At 48.2% G+C, this 19,324-nt stretch overlaps 3 protein-coding genes across 6 annotated transcripts in view; 2 read left to right on the top strand and 1 right to left on the bottom strand.

Moving 5' to 3' along the window:
* The window catches only part of LOC127039327 (zinc finger protein 420-like), a 645,607-nt gene that overhangs the window by 354,920 nt on the left and 271,363 nt on the right, over nt 1-19,324 (top strand). The gene's annotated exons all lie outside the window — the stretch shown is intronic.
* Nucleotides 1-19,324, bottom strand: part of LOC127039329 (zinc finger protein 665-like) — a 370,491-nt gene that overhangs the window by 242,070 nt on the left and 109,097 nt on the right. The window contains exons 3-7 of one of the 3 annotated variants that reach the window (XM_050932739.1): nt 18,453-18,674; nt 17,816-17,838; nt 16,408-16,520; nt 16,075-16,107; nt 11,933-12,015 (exon numbers count right to left, since the gene is read on the bottom strand). In XM_050932739.1, the coding sequence (XP_050788696.1) occupies nt 11,933-12,015; nt 16,075-16,107; nt 16,408-16,520; nt 17,816-17,838; nt 18,453-18,674 (474 nt within the window). Of the gene's footprint in view, nt 1-11,932; nt 12,016-16,074; nt 16,108-16,407; nt 16,524-17,815; nt 17,839-18,452; nt 18,675-19,324 lie in introns of all 3 variants that reach the window. The other 2 variants (XM_050932738.1, XM_050932737.1) reach the window with 2 other exon arrangements.
* Nucleotides 1-19,324, top strand: part of LOC127039362 (gastrula zinc finger protein XlCGF57.1-like) — a 261,180-nt gene that overhangs the window by 66,275 nt on the left and 175,581 nt on the right. The gene's annotated exons all lie outside the window — the stretch shown is intronic.

Below are 19,324 nucleotides of genomic sequence, written 5' to 3' on the forward strand. Positions count from 1 at the left end.
AGGGTTTGTTTAGACTAGGAAAAGTGATGGAGTTTAGGTCAGGTCAAGGGGAAAGCTAATGCCAACCACTGCACCTGCGCTGCATCTGCACTACAACTTTTTACATTAATATCACTAACTTGAGCAGACAATGACATATATAGTCCTAGCGGATGGAAGGCACAGGTAGTTTTTGCCTCAGTGTACCTTGCTGGGATCAAACCTCTCTCCCCCCACACCTGGAGGTGATGAACATTCCTGGCTGAAGGGACACACACTCCTATGACTCAAAAGGAAAGGAGTTGATAGAAAAGATCATAGGACTGACCCCAAAGAAGGATGAGCTGCAAAAGGCAGAAGCAGGCAACTTATCTGGTGGAGCTGAGACACCACGGTGAAGATGATGCAAAAATCACTATGTGATTTAAAAAAAAAAAATTTAAACCCTAGTCAAGGGTTTTATTATAATTCTCTCTCATGTGGATTTTCTGATGTCTAATGAGGCTTGAGTGCTGATTGAAGCTTTTCCCGAACTCAGAGCTTTTCCCACACTCTCTCCCATGTGGATTCTCCTATGTGAAACAACACTTGAGCTGTGCCTGAAGCTTTTCCCGCACTCAGAGCATGTGTAGGGCTTTTCCCCTGTGTGGATTCTCTGATGTAAGATGAGGTCTGAACGATTAAAGAAACATTTCCCACACTCCGAGCATCCATAAGGTTTCTCACCTATGTGGATTTTCCTATGTTTGATAAGGTGTGAGCTCTGATTGAAGCTTTTCCCACACTCAGAGCACATGTAGGGTCTTTCTCCTGTGTGGATTCTACGATGTGTGATAAGGGAAGAGCGGTGATTGAAGCTTTTCCCACACTCAGTGCACGTATAAGGTGTCTCTCCTGTGTGGATTCTCCTATGTATTATAAGGTTTGAGCTCCGATTGAAGCTTTTCCCACACTCCGAGCATGTGAAGGGCTTCTCTCCTGTGTGGATTCTACGATGTGTGTTCAGGGTAGAGCTGTGACTAAAGATTTTCCCGCACTCTGAGCATGTGTGGGGTGCTTCTCCTGTATGGATTCTCTGATGTGTGATAAGGTGTGAGCTCCAATTGAAGCTTTCCCCACACTCATGGCATGTGTAGCGTCTCTCTTCCAAGTTGATTCTGTAGCTTGTTACAAGGTCTGAGAGGCTACTAAAGTTTCCCTCTGGCCTCCCCTGAGTCTCACGGGCTTCTGTTTTTTCTGGGAGTGCACAACTCCCGGAAACATTCCCTTTGGATCTTCCTGATAAAGTTCCATGTGGTTCTCCTTGCTCAGCATCTTCCTGATGGGGTTTCTCCTCCTCATTCTGACTCATCATCCCATCACCTGATGGGAGACAGAGAGAATCCAGACACAGATCACTACCTGTACCGGAAAGAAAGAAAGGAATGGAAAAAGGGATGAACAATCCAAAATGTGTGTGGGAGAGATCAAACCTATCAGGAGCTGATTTTCCCCAAAACCTTCCCCAGAGAAGAGAGGAAGAGATCAGTTTTGGTCTGCATCTCACGAGAACACTCAGGAGAAAGTGAGATCGGGGAGCGACCTGCTGCCAGTTGTCAGTCAGAATGGAGGGAAGCCATGAGTGAAATCTGCCATAATGATTCCACATCTACAGAGAACAATCCTGAACTTGGAGAGCTCACAGGGTCTTTGTAGGGCATCCCAAATGTTTCCTGCATTCCCACACAGTTGTTGAGTTGGTTTAACCAAGTCCTCACCTGGGAAGGCAGCTCTTGGAAGCACTTCTTTCTCAGAGCCCTGGAGGTCTGGGACCCACGGCTCTTCCCCTTGTTCCAGCTGGGAGATCACATCAGGTTTGGAAACTGGAAACCCTCCTGCAGGCAAAGAAAACAAGGGAAGTCAGAGGAATTTGTGGGATACTTGTCACAAAGAATAATCCATGGTTTTAACCCACAGCTCATTTTTAAGCAGTAACATCCCAAGGCCAGTTTCCTTGGCTCAAAGTGGCAGGAGAGTTATTATGATTATAAATCATATTCATTACCTTAGTGCCTAAGGAGCAACTAACAGCGGGTCCCCACTGTGATAGGGCAAGTACAAACACAGAATAGTAGAGGGCCCATGCCCTGAAGAATTTACAATCTAAATGCACAAGACAGACACAGAATGGGGGAAGGGACAGAACCCACTGTTAGAACAGACATATTCAGGCCTGCCTGTAAAGCCTATAGTTTAAGAACTTAGGTGTGTTTTTATCACTTAGCTACTTACAGGAGTATGAAAACAAAGAATCAAAATCACTGTCTTTATTTGTAAGGGCCTTCTCTCACCGTGACAGTCTCAGGCCTTGTTCTTAGGCTAAGGTCTTTGGCTAAGCAGCAGGGGCAGCCATAAGCTGGGAAGCGAAGGGTCACATCCTCACATCCCAAACCAGTCACACTGAAATAAGGTGCTATTGGGCTGTTAGGAAGATGATCCTGTCCTGAGAGTGCCCATCACCACCAGATAAAGAAACAGATCTTAAGATGGTAAAAGAAAACTTAGTTTGATAGCAGCCTGTTTGGCAAGAAATCACTTCTCAATGCTTGTGATTGTGAAACCCTCATTTTTGTATTGTTTTATCTTTATGGCCACCACTTTTACAATGTTAATCAGTCTGGTTTTCTAATTGTTTTTGTCTGCTGTATAATTAATTTTGCTAGGTGTAAGTTAATTAGGGTAGTGGGATACAATTGGTTAGAGAATTATGTTTCAATGTGTTAGGATTGGTTAATTACATTTCAGTACAATGATTCGTTAAGCAAAGGTATAGCTGAGAATATTACTATATAAACTGAGTCAAACAGGAGGGGAAACAGGAACAGGGACGCAGGCAAGCCTCTGCGGCATCAGAGCTGGTAAGGGGGACACAGGGTAAATGCTCTGCAGTGTCACAGCGGGTAAGGGGGAAACGTCACCGAAGACCCCAGGCCCCCTGAATCCTCTGGGCAACCCTGGGTGACAGTCATTCCCTTGTTTCTGTCGGGTATTCCATTGATGTAGCTTACTCCCAGCCAGTCCTTAATGACCCATTCATATCACCCCATGACAGCTACGTGACAAAACACCTCATATCTCCTGCTCTTTATAATCATAGCAATACCAATCACAGCAGGAAACTGAGGTGTTTATTGTCATCATACAAGTATCACGAAAAGTCCCACCTCTGTCACACACACACTGCTCACAGCCCCTGGGGAGAAAGCAAAGCACAGGAACTGAACGTTGGTCCAGCAAACACAGTGGAGGACAAGCTGCAATCCTCACACACTGGTCAAAAATGAGAGGCATGTGGGTCTCTACCCATAGAGAGGGGCTAGCTAGAGGCCTGATACCTGAGGGGCCATTCCTTGAGCAGACCATGGAGGCAGGTCAAAGGCTTAGTTACTCCTGAACTGTGACATTGCAAAAGCACATTTTGGGGAATTAGGAAATCTAGTGACTCAGGTGTAATGGGAGGGAGAATTAAACTCCCCCAGTGGGAGGAGAAAGCTGGGGAGTTAAACACTAACATTCAGGAGCAACAGCCTCTAATTCTTCTGGAAAAGGAGAACAGAGGTGTAGCGAGCGCCCTCTGTACCCTCCGACCGGAGGGAGCCCCGCAAAGAAGGGGGCCCCTAAAAGTGGCAAAAAAATGTAAGGTATAACTAGGTAAGTGACATTTATTGACGCTATTGCACAATCCATGTCGGTTTTAGTGACAAAACCGTGAAGTCATTATGATACATCATAATGCTATTGGCTACATCAGTTGTCTGTCGGTCAGTTTCAAATTTTAGTTGGACCCATTCAAAGAATGTGTATTTGCGTTCATAATGGCAGTCGGTGGAGAAATGTTATTAATTTAGTTTAGTTTTTTATTGTTTCCAATGCAGAAGCATGCTTTGTGATGTCTAAGAGAATGTATAAGAGCAGAGCTAGTAAACGAAAGGCAGAAAAAGATGCCGAGAAGGAACTTGAGAAAATTCCAAAGTTGTCAACATATTTTGCGCTGCAATCCAACGTACAGGTACAGGCACATGAAACGGACAGCGCTAGCAGTGACGAATCGTATCCAGAAGTATCCAGAAGTGCTTCAAGTGAGGTCGAAGGTGAAGCCAGTTGTTCTACCAAACAAACTGTGACAGATATTCCAGGTGCTGCCGGCAAAGAAGTATCTGAATCTAAACCACTGACTGATGATCCAGGAGATTGGCCGTCTATACTATCGGACAGGCAAGTATGTGACATTGTTGCATGTGGCCCACCGCAGCAGAATGAAAGTTACGAATTTCCATTTAACGAGGAAAGACGCAGGTTCACAAGTACTCATTTCTATCGAACCATGGCAAAAGGCGAGAAAATAAGACGTTCATGGTTAATGTACTCAGTTCAGAAAGATGCCATTTTTTGTTTTTGTTGTAAATTATTTGGCACTGGCGACACACCGCTACATCGTGGAACATCTGCTTGGAAAGCACTGTCAAAAAGACTTCAGCAGCATGAAACAGGCAAAGGTAATCAAGACTGTACGGTGAAATGATTTGACCTTCGGTCAGGCATAGTAAATCGTACATCTATTGACCAACTCAAATTGCAGGCTTTTCTGAAAGAGAGAGATTTCTGGAGAAATGTTGTCAAACGCATGGTTGATGTCATTATTTTCTTGTCCGAAAGAAACTTGGCATTTCGAGGAAGTAATGAAAAGCTCGGTGATCCTTCGAATGGCAACTTTTTGGGACTGTTTGAATTGCTTGCAAAGTATGATATTGTCCTCAGCGAACTTTTACAGAGGATTAAGAAGGCAGAGACACATGTTCAGTACCTCAGTCCACAGATCCAAAACGAGCTGATTCAACTTGTTGCCAGTAACATTCAAGAGGCTAACATAGCGCAGCTTAAAAAAGCAAAATATTATTCAGTTATTTTGGACTGTACTCCCGACGTCTCACATGAAGAACAGATGTCTGTGGTGTTACGCTTTGTTGAATGCAACGGTGAAGATGGTGTCAATATTCGTGAAGTGTTTGTTGGTTTTCTTAATGTTCATGATACAACTGGCGAGGGCTTATTGGAAGCGTTTCTTCAAAAGGCAAACAACTTAGGAATAGACATTGCTGACATGAGAGGCCAAGCTTATGATAACGGCGCAAATATGAGAGGAAAGAATAAAGGAGTTCAAGCCCGCATGCTAGAAATAAATGACCATGCCTTGTATGTACCATGTGGAGCTCACACTTGGAATCTTGTGATCTCAGACGCGGCAAAGTCATTGAAATATGCCGTTGACTTTTTCGGTCTGATTAACAAAATATACGTTATCTTTTCTTCTTCACCTTCACGTTGGGATATACTTCAAGAACATATGCCAATAACTGTTAAATAGTCATCGGACACTCGTTGGGAGTCGAGAATTGATGCTGTGAAGCCATTGCGTTATCACCTTGAAGAATTGTGCAATGCTTTGTCATCTTTGCGAGAATATGCGCTCGAAAAGAAAGATGGCAATCCAGCAACAGAAGCCAGTGCGCTTTTAGACCATGTTACTACGTGGTCTTTTGTTCTGACTGTGTACATGTGGTACGATATACTATTTCACGTCAATAAAACCAGCAAATTAATTCAGTCACCAGATATGTCAGTTGACGTACTGCAGGCAGAAGTCGGTGCTACAATGAAGTTTTTGGAAGACTATCGAAATACAGGATATAACTCTGTGGTCACAAATGCACGTGAAATAGCAGAGCATATGGGTATTTAGCAGGTGTTTCCAGAAACCAGTGTACGATGTAAGAAGAGAATGTTTGATTACGAATGTTATGTGCTGATGATTCGAGTAGTCTTTCTGCCGAAGAAAAATTCAAATCGCAGTTCTTTCTTGTTCTCACTGATCAGGCCATATTTCCTGTTTCGTCGTGATTTGACCAACTCGTGGAGTGGTATAAGTTGTTTGGATTTCTGTACAACACTAACAGCCTGAAGCAGTGTCACAGAGAAAATGAACTGGAGAATCACAGCAAAAATTTTGAAAGAAAAATGGGAGACATTGATGCCAACGAACTCATAATGGAATTGAATCGTTCTATTTATGTCATCGAGAAAGAGAGAGGACTTGTCACGGCAAACAATTTTTTAACGTACATATACAAGAACAGCCTTCAGGAGATATATCCGAATCTTTGCATTTGCATCAGAATTCTTCTGACCACAGCAGTTACTGTAGCTGGTGCTGAAAGGAGCTTCAGCAGAATTAAACTGATCAAGAATATCCTATGCTCAACCATTACAGATGACAGGCTTTCTGAGCTTTCAATTATCTCAGTCGAAAACAAGATTGCCAGATCTCTGGACTATGACGCATTGATTAACCAATTTGCGGAGAACAAGGCTCGAAAGAAGCGCTTTGCGTAAATACATAATACATGTACACTGTAAGCCTATGTATACATAATATGAACCCTGTATATCGTATAAAATAAATACCGCCTTCCAGTTTCTGCATTGTAAGGGGCCTCGGACACATGTTTGGAGGGGGCCACGTTCTTTGTTGCTACAGCCCTGAAGGAGAATGTAAGAAACAAGAACTGGGCCACGCAACCTCAGGAGGGACAGGCTCAAAGATCCAAGGAGCCGGGAGGGAAGACAGCTTGTGGCTGCTGCAGATGGGGAGAAGGGGGACAAGACTTTCTCCAAACGCTCACTCTTCTTGACCCCAACCTGATTTTATGATCTATGAGCTAGTCTCACGTCTTGTGGGCAATTTTATACTCGCTAGAGGTAAGATGTCATGATCAGAGTATTGCTTATTAGCTTGGAACATGCGTGGAGGGGCAAGGAGGTGAACATAAAGAAATGGGTTATTAAGGGCAGGTCGACACTACAGCCGGGATTGATGCTCTGAGATCGATCTAGCCGTGGTCGATTTAGTGATACGATTTAGTAAACGTAGCCTAAGCTTGCTACAGTTCAGGGCCTTATATTAAGTTGAGACTTTGTGAGAGTGGTTATGCTGAAGTAAGGGATTTATCTGAGGTTTGGGTAGGGATTCAGGGTTAAAGGTCTGGTATCCCCCACAGCTCTAGATCCCCAAACCTCTCCTTTCTCCCACTGACCCACCTAACCCACTTCCTGGGTGCCCTTCCTCCACACTCCCCTCTCCTTCTTCTCATTACTTGCAGCTGGCACCACCTCCCGGCGCCTTGGGAGCTTCTTGTATTTTCTCCTCGTCTCTCATTACCTCCCTGCTGCCTGCTAGTCTATGGGAGATAAGGAAAAAAAAGGGGGGCATAGAAACTTGTCAAAACTTGGATGATGAATAAAGGTATAAAGTTATTACTGCTCAGGTTCTTTAGAGATCCCACAGCTTCTAATAACCTAGGGGACAGGACTCCTTACCCAGCGAGGTCACCGTCTCATAGTTCTCCTGCATGACATCCCTGTGGAGGGCTCTCTGAGTGGGGTCCAGCAGAGTCCATTCCTCCTTGGTGAAATACACAGCCACCTCCTCGAAGGTCATCAGCCCCTGAAAGAGAAAAACAGTCCAACACTCAGGACCTGTTGCCCCACTCACAACCCCACTATTCATGGAACAGCAGCACCATGTAAATGGAAGCTCCGGAGGCACATGTTAACAGAGTCCCACCTCACCTTGCCTATAGCAGCCAGGAGGCATCAGAGGGTAGAAAAAGAGAAACTTTGTGTCTCCCAGCTAACAGATGGAAGCAGGGTCATCACATTTATCACATACCTACTAGCCAGAGCTTAATATAGGAGATGGGGCTCTCTCTGGACCATGCTGGTGGCTCCCTGGTAGGAATCCCAACACTCTCCAAATAAAATATATGGAATAAAGGGGAAGTCAATAGTAAAGAATAGAAGTTCGAAGGTCAGAATTGTAGAAAGTTGGCAAGGGAAGCTATCAGAAACCAATGATCAACCAATGAAAATAAGAAGGAAGTTTTTAAAAGGACAAAATTAATCCTAACAATGGTAGTGGCAAATTACTAGATGGAAATGGCAGAATTGTCAACAATCATGCAGAAGAGGTAAAAGTGTTCAATAAATATTTCTCTCCTGGATTTGGAGAAAAACAGATGATGTAACTCATATCATAAGATGTTGACGCTGACAGTCTTTCCATTCCAAAAGTAACTCACGAGGATGTTAAAGAGCAGCTATTAAAGTTAGATATGTTTAAATCAGTGGGTCCAGATAACTAGAGTTCTGAAAGACCTGCTGGAGGAGTGTGGTGGACTGTTATTGTTGATTTTAATTAGGACTTGGAACACTTGGGAAATTCCAGAAGACTGGAATAAAGCTAATGCTGTGCCAATATTTAAAAAGTATAAAAGAGATGAAGGAGCTAATTACAAGTGTGTCAGTCTGAAATCAATACTGGGCAAGAGAATGGAGCAGCCAATACCGGATTTCATTAAACAAGAAAGGAGGGTAATGTAATTAGTACCCATTAAAAAGGTGTAGACACAATAAATCCCATCCAACTAAGTGGATATCCTTATTGGATGAGATCAAAAGTTTAGTTGCAGCTAATAGTACTGATGTAATATATGTAGGCATATGAGTTGCTTCAGCACAATATTTTGACTAGAAAGATACAAAATACACACTGCATATATTAAATAGATTAAAAACTTGGATTTTAAATAGGGAACCATGGTTGAGTGAATTTCTTTCTAGCGGGTTCCTGCAAGGATTGGATCTTGGTCCTGTGCTATTTAACATTCTTACCAATGACCTGGAAGAGAATATAAAATCATCACCGATAAAGTTTGCAGCTGCCACAAAAATTGGGGGTGAGGGTAACTAATGAAATGCCAGTAGATTCAGGCTCCAGCATTGGGAGTCTGGGAAGTTTTCCTAGCCTTGGCTAGAGAGTTATTTCCTGTTCCACAAAGACAGGAATTTCCATTCCCAACACCTGTGCCTTGAAATTAGGACCTATCTGACACTATAGCCCATATTCAGCATAGTGGCAGGATTATAATATGATTAGGACATGAGGCATTTTGTACAAAATGAGTCATGTGTGGTGTCACTGGAAAAGTTATGATTTGCTGAATATGATTATACTACCTGTGTGCATGGATCATGTTTGTATCTGAAGTTATGGATATTGACTCTGTATCTGTCTTTCAAATGTGCTTACTCTGGGTAACACCCACAACGAGCCTTTCAGGTACAACCATGAAGAAGCCAGACAGTGTTCATGTCTCATCAATAAAGACAACGGACTGTGGAAGAGCTTAGCCCTCCTATGAACGTTTCAGCCAACCTAGGAGTCATGGCTACTATGACTCAGCAGGGCACTCTAGGGCATGTGACCAGACCACATGACAATGAATTTCATTTTGGTACCTGTATTTTTCCACAAACTGGACTGGGAACTGAGTTTAGAACAAAGGGTTCCCGCTATATGGAAAAACTACATAAGGTGGGGTATGTCATCATCTCTTAGCCTCATTCCCCACACAAGAGAACTCCTGGAAACACCTGAGGAACAAAGACAGAACTGGAGGAAGTGTTGGTCCAGGGTAAAGGGATTTCTAGCTTATGTATGGAAACTTGGTGGAAGGCTTGTATCATCAGTCAGGGTAAGAAATTGCTAATTCAAATTCTATCCATCTAGTATGTTAGGCTTGGTTTGAGTTTTTGGTTATTTGCTAAGTAATCTGCTTTGATCTGTTTGCTAACACTTATCGCTGGGAAATTGGCTGTTGTCTTCTCTCTCTCCTTGAGTGGCTTAGGTAACGCACTCAGGTAGCTTAGTTGGATGCATGGTGTCACCTGCTGTCGTGTTGGGTGATAACAGGCCCTGGAGAGGCTGGCTGAATCTCCAGCAAAGCAGTGTGAGAAGGGCCAGCCCAGCTTGAGGGTTAGAGGGAACAGTGGTTCCCAGAAGCCCCCCAAACTGCACCCCGGGGTGACAACCCATCACAGCCTAGAGCACACAAGTCTCAGCAACTTTGTCACATCCTGTCCCCTCCCTTTCTCCACCCAAGTTATTTCCTGCCTCTCACCACCGGTAAGCTCCAGCCGGGTTGCATGAACCGGCTGTTAAATTTAGAAGCCTTTTTAGAACCGGTTGTTCCAGGACAACCAATTCTAAAAAAGCTTTTAAATTTAACAAAGGCTCGGGCAGCTGTCCACCCGGTCCCCGTCCCCAGCTCACCTCTCCCTCTCCTCTGAATCAAATGTTCGCGGGAAGCCTGAAACAAGCAGCAGGCAGGTAAGCTGGGATGGTGCGCACGGCCCAGTCCGGCTCCACCTGAGCGGCTCCCCCTGGCCCCGGCCGAGAGCCCCAGCCGGGTCCCGGCCAAGAACCCCTGGCTCAGGCTGGTCCCGGCCGAGTGGCTCCGACCCGGCCCAGCTCAGGCCCTGCAGCATCGGTCTTGGCCAAGCGGCTCCAGCCCAGCTCGGGGAGTCGGGTCCTTCGGCGCCCGTCACAGTCCCGGCAGAGCGGATCCGATCCTGGCCCCAGGCAGTGTGGTAAGGGGGTACGGAGCAGGGAGGGGGTGTTCAGTGGGTTGTGGGGGGGTGGATAGGGGTCAAGGTGGTCAGAGGGCTGGGAACAAGGGGATTGAATGGGGGCAAGGGTCCCAGGGGGGCAATCAGGAAGGAGCAGGGGTTGGGTGAGGTGGTGGGGGGCAGTCAGGGACAGAGAGACGAGGTGGTTGGATGGGGCAGGGGGTCCGGGAGGGCATCAAGAATGAGAGGAGGGGTTTGATGGGGCGGCAGGGGCAGTCAGGGGACAGGGAAGGGGGGGTGGGTCTGGGGGGGTGTCAACCAGGGCCGGCTTCCTGGGAATCGGGCCCCGCGCCTAAGAGGGCCCCACGCTTTAGGCGCCTTTTAAATTTTTGTACTTACCCTGGCTGCGGTCTGCTCCGGGGTCTTCCATGGCCCCACGGCCCCGGTTGGAGCTCCGGCCGGAGCGCGGCAAGCCCCGTGCCCCCGGCTGGAGCTCCAGGCCCTTTAAATATCCCCCAGAGCCCTGGGGTAGCAGAGGGCTCTGGGAGCTATTTAAAGGGCCAGGACTCCAGCTGCCTCTGCTGCACCCCCTGCCCTGCCCGCACCAGCCCTGTCCCCCGCTGCCTGCAGCCAGCTCTGCAACCCCTGCCCACAGCCAGCCCCTACCAAACCCCCTGCCCTGTCTCCAGCCAACCCCTGCCACACATCCCTGCCCACACCAGCCCTGCACTGCCCGCCCTGTCTCCAGCCAACCCCTGCTGAACCCCCCTGCCTGAAGCCAGCCAGTCCCATACTCCTGTCTCCAGCCCTGACAACCCCTGTTGCTCCCCCCTGTGGCCCTGCCTGAAGCCAGCCCGCCCCACACTCCCGTCTCCAGCCAGCCCCGCACCCCTTGCCCTGCCTGCAGCCAGACCCTACCTCCAGTCAGCCCCTGCCCTGCCTCGAACCAGCCCCATGTCCACTGCTGCCCTGCAGTTCCCAGGCCAGTAACCTGCACACCTGCTTCAATGACGGGGGCAGGAAGCAGCGGGGACCCACACATGTGCACACCCCCAGGGAGTGGCGGGGACCCACACATGTGAAACGGCAGTCTTTAATAACCAATCAACAGCATATATGATGCAATGTACATAATATATAATTGTATTATTTATATAGTTACAGAAAGTAAATAATACATGGAAGAAATGGAAGGCTTTTTTTTTTTTTTAAACACTTTTTTCTTTTTAAGTCATCCCTGCCAGGGCCCCACCGAAAGTGTTCGAATTGGGCCTCACACTTCCTAAAGCCGGCCCTGGTGTCAACGTGTATGGGGGGTCGGATGGGATGATGAGGAGGAAGGAACCTGTTAATATTTTGGCAGCTCATCACTGGCTCCCACCCTCCTACACATTTACTGCTTCTCTCTCTCCAAGCAGAACCCACCACCAGCTCCCTAAGAATCCCTTACCTGAGCCAGCTCCATTGCAGCCATTGCCTTCCCCCTGGGAGGATGGGATGATCTGGAGCAAAACGTGGACGTTAATCTGTAGCCTGCCAGGGTGAGAAGGGCAATGTGAGAGCATTCACACAGGGTTTCTGTCCTTTCCACATGTTGATTCCCCTCAGCATTGTTCCCTGGTCATGGACATTCCAGGTTCTGCCACACTGTGAAGCACAGAGTGACCTTATTCCAGTACAGATCTAGCCCCCTCCTACCAGGGTGTAACCCTCTGAGACATGGTGAAACCCTCCCAGCAGCAGAGTGTCTCTGTTACACTTATCAAGTTTGCGGGCGATACCAAGCTGGGAGGGGTTACAAAGACTTTGGAGGATAGAATTAAAATTCAAAATCATCTGGACAAACTGGAGAAATGGTCTGAAGTAAACAGGATGAAATTCAATAAGGACAAATGCAAAGCACACCGCTTAGGAAGGAACAATCAGTGGCACACATACAAAATGGGAAATGACTGCCTAGGAAGGAGCACTGTGGAAAGGGATCTGGGGGTCATAGAGGATCACAAGCTAAATAGGAGTTAACAGTGTTGCAAAAAAGCAAGTATCATTTGAGGATGTATTAGCAGGAGTATTGTAAGCAAGACACGAGAATTAATTCTTCCGCTCTACTCCGCGCTGATTAGGTCTCAACTGGAGCAGTGTGTCCAGCTCTGGGGGCCACATTTCAAGCAAGATGTGGACAAATTAGAGAAAGTCCAGAGAAGAGCAACAAAAATGATTAAAGATCTAGAAAACATGACCTATGAGGGAAGATTGAAAAAAACTGGGGAAGACTCAGAGAGGACACGATCACAGTTTTCAAGTACGTAAAAGGTTGTTACAAAGATGTCAGAGAAAAATTGTTGTTCTTAACCTCTGAGGAAAGGACAAGAAGCAATGGATTTAAATTGCAGCAAAGGCAGTTTAGGATGGAGATTAGGAAAAAAAACTCCCTGTCAGAGTGGTTAAGCACTGGAATAAATTGTCTAGGGAGGTTGTGGAATCTCCATCATTGGGGATTTTAAAGAGCAGGTTGGACAAACACCTGTCAGGGATTGTCTAGATAATACTGAGTCCTGCCTTGAGTGCAGGGGACTGGCCTAGATGACCTCTCGAGGTCCCTTCCAGTTCTAAGAACCAAAGGTCAGAGAAGAACAGAATCAAAGGAGTCACTCTGGGGGGGTTCTCCCTGTCTCTGTCCCCAAGGAAGTTCTCTCAGGTTTACAAAGCTGTTTGATGCTCCAGCCTTTATACAGTCTCTCCTGGCAGTGGCTCTTTCAGCTTTTGGGAAGCGTGACCCCAGGGGCCCTGAGACTGGGCCTTCTTGCCTCAGCACATCTTCTTTCTGTGGCTCTCCAGTGAGTCCAAATGAGTAGATACTCCTAACAGAGACTGTGAACATAAGAACGGCCCACTGTGTCAGAGCAATGGTCCATCTAGCTCAGTGGCCAATGCCAGGTGCATCAGAGGGAATGAACAGAACATGTAACCATTAAGTGATCCATCCCCTGTCACCCATTCTCAGCTTCTAGCAAACAGAGGCTAGAGACACCATCCCAGCCCATCCTGCCTGTGATGCTGGAAGATGAGGTGTTAGCTCTTATACAAGCTCCCATGTCTTAATTGAACAGGGACAAACGCATAGCTGGAATCAGTCTGACTCACTTGTGTTAGTATTGTTAAAACAGGTATTAGGATTATAAGAATGCATTTACACTTTATTGAATGCTTGTAAGTTGCTGCCTGGGTTAACATCTGATTAGTTGCATTGTGAGCCTCTGTGGCTCTGTAAATCACCAGACAGGAGAGAGACTTTACCTAGGTGACGTGCTGATTGGTAACTGAATGCATTACACCCTGCCTGGCAGGAAAGGTCCATCAACACCAGAGAGACTATTATGGGATGTTAAAGAAGACATAAGGCTGTTGTTGTGCTCTTGACTTCCCATTAGTTGAGTTTGCAGTTCAGAGCACATCGGAGGAAGGGGATGAAAAACCCCATACAGAAGGAACTGATTTTCTGTATGCTGCTTGGACTCTGGGGGGCAAAGTTTCTAGGCATAAGCACGAGATCCCCAGCTGATTAGCCGGGGTTAGTCCTAAAGAATATGCAGAGTTTGCTTATTATAGAAGCTTCTACTACTTTTTGAAATTTAAGACTGTAACTTGTTTGCATCTGAATGATTAGCTGCTGTGACAGGGCAAGGCCAGATGGCTATAGGAAAGTAGTGAGAAACAGGTATGTTAGCCCCAGGCTAAACAAATCCCTATTATCATGGTAAACAAATGACAGTTGCTCCAGGTTAATCAAGACACCAGGGGCCAATTAATATCCTTCCAGAAAGCCGTGGAGACAGCTAGGTTGATGGGGCACCTGAAGCCAATCAGGGGCTGGCTGAAACTAGTTAAAGAACTCCCAGTTAGGCAGGTGGGGGTGCATAACAGGAGCTGTGGGAGGGACTGAGCAGTACACACCAGATCAGGCACAAGGAAGGAAGCCCTGAGGTAAGGGTGAAGTGGAGCCTGAGGAAGTGGGGGCTGCTGTGGGGAAGCTGAACGGGGAATTGTATGTGTTCTGTTTCTAAAAGGTCAGATACCACAGCTGATGCTATTAGGGTCCCTGGGCTGGAGCCTAGAGTAGAGGGGGGTCCTGGGCTCCTCCCTTTGCTCCCCTGATTAATCATTGAGACTGGGAGACAACAGAAACTGTGCAAGGGAGGGGAGCTTTGCCTCTCCTCCCTCCCTGGCTTACGATGAAAATGGCTCAGCGGCCTGTGACACTTGTCCCTAGAGAGAAGGGCGATGTGGAGGGTCACAGCGAGCCTCTGAGGCTAGCGAAATCCACCAGGAAATGCAGGGCCCATGGAGACAAGGACAGAGCTTTGTCACGCTACTTTAACTTTGTAAACAACTCTCATTTCCTTTCAAATAAATCTTAATACAGGTTATGACAGGACTGGCTACAAGTGTTGTCTGTCTTGGGAGATCTAAGAGTCATTTGACCTAAGGAAGTGACTGGTCCTTAGGGAATGGCAGTAACCTGAACATTGCTGTGATTCGTGGGATAAGGCAGGGGTTCTCAACCATGAGTCTGGGGCCCCCGGGGGGGCCATTAGCAGCTTTCAGAGGGCTGCCAAGCAAGGCCAGCATTAGACTCGCTGAGGCCCAGGGCACAAAGCTGAAGTCCCAGAGCATGGGGCTGAAGGCTGGGCCCCTGAGCCCCACCACCCAGGTCTGAAGATCAAGCCTAAGCAATGGAGCTTTGTGGGGGTATGGGGCCCCAGGAAGTTGCCCTATTTGCTACCCCCTAACACCAGCCCTGGCTGTGATATTATTAATATAACCTGTGACTGTACAGTTCATTGGTGCAACCACTGTTCTATATTTGCAGCAAATATTGTACAAAGGTTGTCATGTAAGGGGTCTATGAAAAGGTTATAATTTGCTGCTGATGATGATTATACTACCTGTATGGGTGTATCATTTTTGCAGTCAAAGTTCTGAATATTGGTTACGTTCTTGTACATCAATGTGTTTTGATTCTGAAGTAGCCTTAGTAAAGCATTAGGTCAGCTTCTTAGAAAGGAATCTGCAAATCAAGTGCCCAATCAAGAAACAATTAAAGGACCTTGGGGAAACTTCAATCCACATACCCTGGTGGTCCGGGCCAGTTTCTTAACCTGCCACGTCCAGGGGTCGGCCAATTGCAGCTCCCACTAGCCACAGTCGGCCATCGCAGGCCAATAGGGGATGCAGGAAGCGGTGCAGGCTGAAGGATGTGCTGCCTGCCACTTCCCACTGCCTCCATTGGCCTGGAGTGACAAACTGTGGCTAGCGGGAGCCGCGAGAGGCCAAACCTGCCAACATCGCAGGTAAACAAACTGGCCTGGTCTGCCAGGGTGCTTACCCTGGTGAGCCGCGTGCCAAAGGTTGCCGATCCCTGAGCTAAAATATTTAAGAGACAAGTCAGTTGAAAATATAGTGGTGCAAGAACAAAGTAACATCGCTTCCCATTGTTACACAGCTTCCAGGTGCTGGAGGCTGCAATCCCCCGTAGTTAACATGGTTATTGGGCTGAAATCTCCCCTAGGCCAGTCAGAGACAGACACGTACCTGTGTCGCTCCCCAGCTCCCGTTGCAGTGTCTCTAGGGGAAGGAGAAGATGGGAGAGGTGAGAATTCAGGCCCTCGCATTCATGGAGAAATCCCCATTGCTTATTAATGGAATTGCTGTTAACTATGCGATGGTGACAGAGATCAGAGGCCGATAACACAGCCGCTGCAGACAGAGCCAGCCTCACAAGGCTGCTCCATGGGGAAGGGCGACTCGCTGAGCTGGGCTGTGAGATGGAGCCCAGGATCAGTGAGATCACTAGAGTCCCCGACTCCTTCTCAGGGTCAGGGTCGCTGTAACCGGAGGAGACGCCACCCCCAGACTCCAACTCACCTTTGAATCCCAGCAGCACCTCCTGCAGCATGGCACTTTTCAGGGAGAAATTGCTGAGTATCTTCTCAAGCTCCGCAAACGATGGCTCTGGCTTCCAAAACGTCCCATCCTTCCTGCTGGGGAAAGGAGGGGTGAGAAATAGGCCTGATCCCCAGACCCTGAGCCCAGCAACCCCCAAACTTCACCAAACCTGGATCTGAGCTTTGTAGCCTGAGATAGTCAATGTCAGGGTGAGTCACCTCAGCCCTGTGCTCCCCAGAGAGACGGGAAGTGGGGAGACACTAGACCAAGGAACGGAGACATTGTTCAGGAGCTCTCTCAGGGACGCTCTGGTTCGGGGGGGGGGGGCGGCAGAGTCACCCCCTATGCTGGTTTACTGCAGGAACAAGGGGCACCAGCACAGGGACTACGTGGAAAGGGAGGAGACACAGCCCAAAGCGTGGGCAGGTCCTACATGCTGACAGTGGCCACAGACAGAGCCCAGGGCTCCAGCAGGGAACGAACGTGGGCCCTTTAATGCCAAAACCCCCAAACCCTTCAGCTGAAGCAGTAACCCTGGGGTGTCCAGCTCATTTGGCAGAGAGGGCCACATTGCTCTGTCCGTTACGGCCAGTGGCCAGGGCATCAGGTTAGGACTCTGTGCCCTGCTCCATTCACACCAGAACATCCACTGCTCTCCATGGGACGCTCACGTACAAAGAACAAGGGGGGGGACTTTGCCCCATGGATGGGAAATAAAATTTTAGGTCTTAGTATTTTGCCAAGTCTTTGTCTGTCACACTCAGACATCCCCTCCTGGACACTCCTGTAGGGCCCTGCTGGTTCTTCCCTGTGTTTCCGTTCATTTCTCTCTCACTTCCTTGTCCTTTTGTCTCTCCTCTGTTCTTCCCTCCCTACAGCAACCCCTTATTCCCACCCCACAAAGGCTTCACTCCCGCCCTCTCCCCATTCCATCTGCTCCAGTGATCAGCCAGGAAACACTCCTGCCATTTCAGTTGATGCCCCCATGACATTAACAGGGGACAGGAGAGTTCATGCTCGCCGAGCTACGGCTTAAGCCTGCTGGCAGCCCCAGCAAGGCAACACTGTCTCCGTTTACACTGGGGAGGTGCTGAGGGCCAGCAACTCACTTTAACAAATGCAAAAGCTGAGATTCTGCACCCTCGGAATATGTGACGTGGCCACATCAGTCCAGGAGACAGGCCTGGTCTGTCCCATCGGCCCTGGCTCTGGCAGCCCTGCTGTGACCCTCATGAGCGATCAGACAGTAACCGGCTCTTCTCCTACCCGAGTCAGCACTAGGGGAGACAGAATCACACGCTCCAGGGGCAGGGGGCAGCTTACTATTCAGTGCAGATATCAAACCTAAAGGCCCATGAGGGGGAGCGAAATGGAGCCCAGAACTTACCTGCCCCCAGTGCTCCCAGCACCCTAAAGAGGGAGAGAAAGAGGAGGCCGTCAGAGGGAGTGTCCCTGGGTGGGGAGGCCTCCTGCTCTGCAGAGGTCACCATTGAAGCCTCGGGTAGTAGGGGAATTTCAGGATTACATTCCCAGAGCAGCTGCCCCCTACCAGAGACTTTCCCCTATGCAGCCCCAGAAATCCCTGTGGGCAGGTCACCACTGCGGAAATCTTCTTCCTGGGCACTTTATAGGCAGAAGATATTTCTCTGCATTGAGAATCAAACTCCCCCAAGTGCTGAGAGACCCAGAAAGCCCGTGGCCCCACTAAATTCATTGACCTGCCGTGAGAGGGGCCTTAAGCCTGGCTCGTGACCTCAGCTTGGTGGGGGAGGAGATTTCACCCTTCAAGTGCAAATGCAGACAGACATTTCCAGGAGAGAAGGTCTTGGGGCTGCAGCATCCAGGACTCCCAGGACCCATCCCTGGTGCCACTGCCAGACTCACTGCCCCTCCCTCTGCCTCACTTTCCCCATTTGTCCGAGAGGGATAATGCCCCTGACCCCACTCTGTAAAGTGCTTTGGGGTCTAGGGCTCAGAATCACCTATAGAAACACTGCGTAAGATCACTGCAATGACAGCCTGACCTGCAGGGGTTGGCTCAGCAGCTGTTGCCCCTTCTCTCCTCCCCTCTCCCTGAGCAGGGAAATCTCCCACGACAGGCTGCAGACGCCCTCATCCCTTCTCTGGACAATGGCTCTCTCTAGCTCCTCCAGCCGGGACAGCAGACACTGCTCCTGCTCCTCCAGAAATCCTCGCAGCTCCTGCCACTCCCAGACAATCTTCTGCCTCTCGGCTTCCGTCTGTTTCTGCAACAGGGAGAGGGCGGCTCAGTAACAGGGGAACATAGAACATAAAAACAGCCAGACTGGGTCAGACCAAAGGCCCATCTAGCCCAGTATCCTGTCTTCCGACAGTGGCTAATGCCAGGTGGCCCAGTGGGAATGAACAGAACAGGGAATCAAGTGATTCATCCCTGTTGCCCATTCCCAGCTTCTGGCAAACAGAGGCTAGAGACACCATCCCTGCCCATCCTGGCAAATAGCCACTGATGGACCTGTCCTCCATGCACTTCTCTAGTTCTTTTTTAAACCCTGTTAATGTCTTGGCCTTCACAACATCCTCTGGCAAGGGGTTCCACAGGTTGACTGTGTGTTTTGTGAAGAAATACTTCCTTTTGTTTGTTTTAAACCTGCTGCCTATTCATTTCACTGGGTGACCCCTAGTTCTTGTGTTATGAGAAGAAAATAACACTTCCTTATTTACTTTCGCCACACAACTCATGATTTTATAGACCTCTACCATATCCCCCCCTTAGTCGTCTCTTCTCCAAGCTGAACAGTCTCAGGCTTTGTCTACACTGGCACTTCTCTCCTGCCAACAAACAGCAGCTACACTGTGTGCCTCTCAGCAGCACGGCTGCAGTGGCACAATCGTGTCGCTAAGAGCTGCGGAGTGT

The sequence above is a fragment of the Gopherus flavomarginatus genome, chromosome 23 (assembly GCF_025201925.1).
Source record: "Gopherus flavomarginatus isolate rGopFla2 chromosome 23, rGopFla2.mat.asm, whole genome shotgun sequence".
Lineage (NCBI taxonomy): Eukaryota > Metazoa > Chordata > Testudines > Testudinidae > Gopherus > Gopherus flavomarginatus.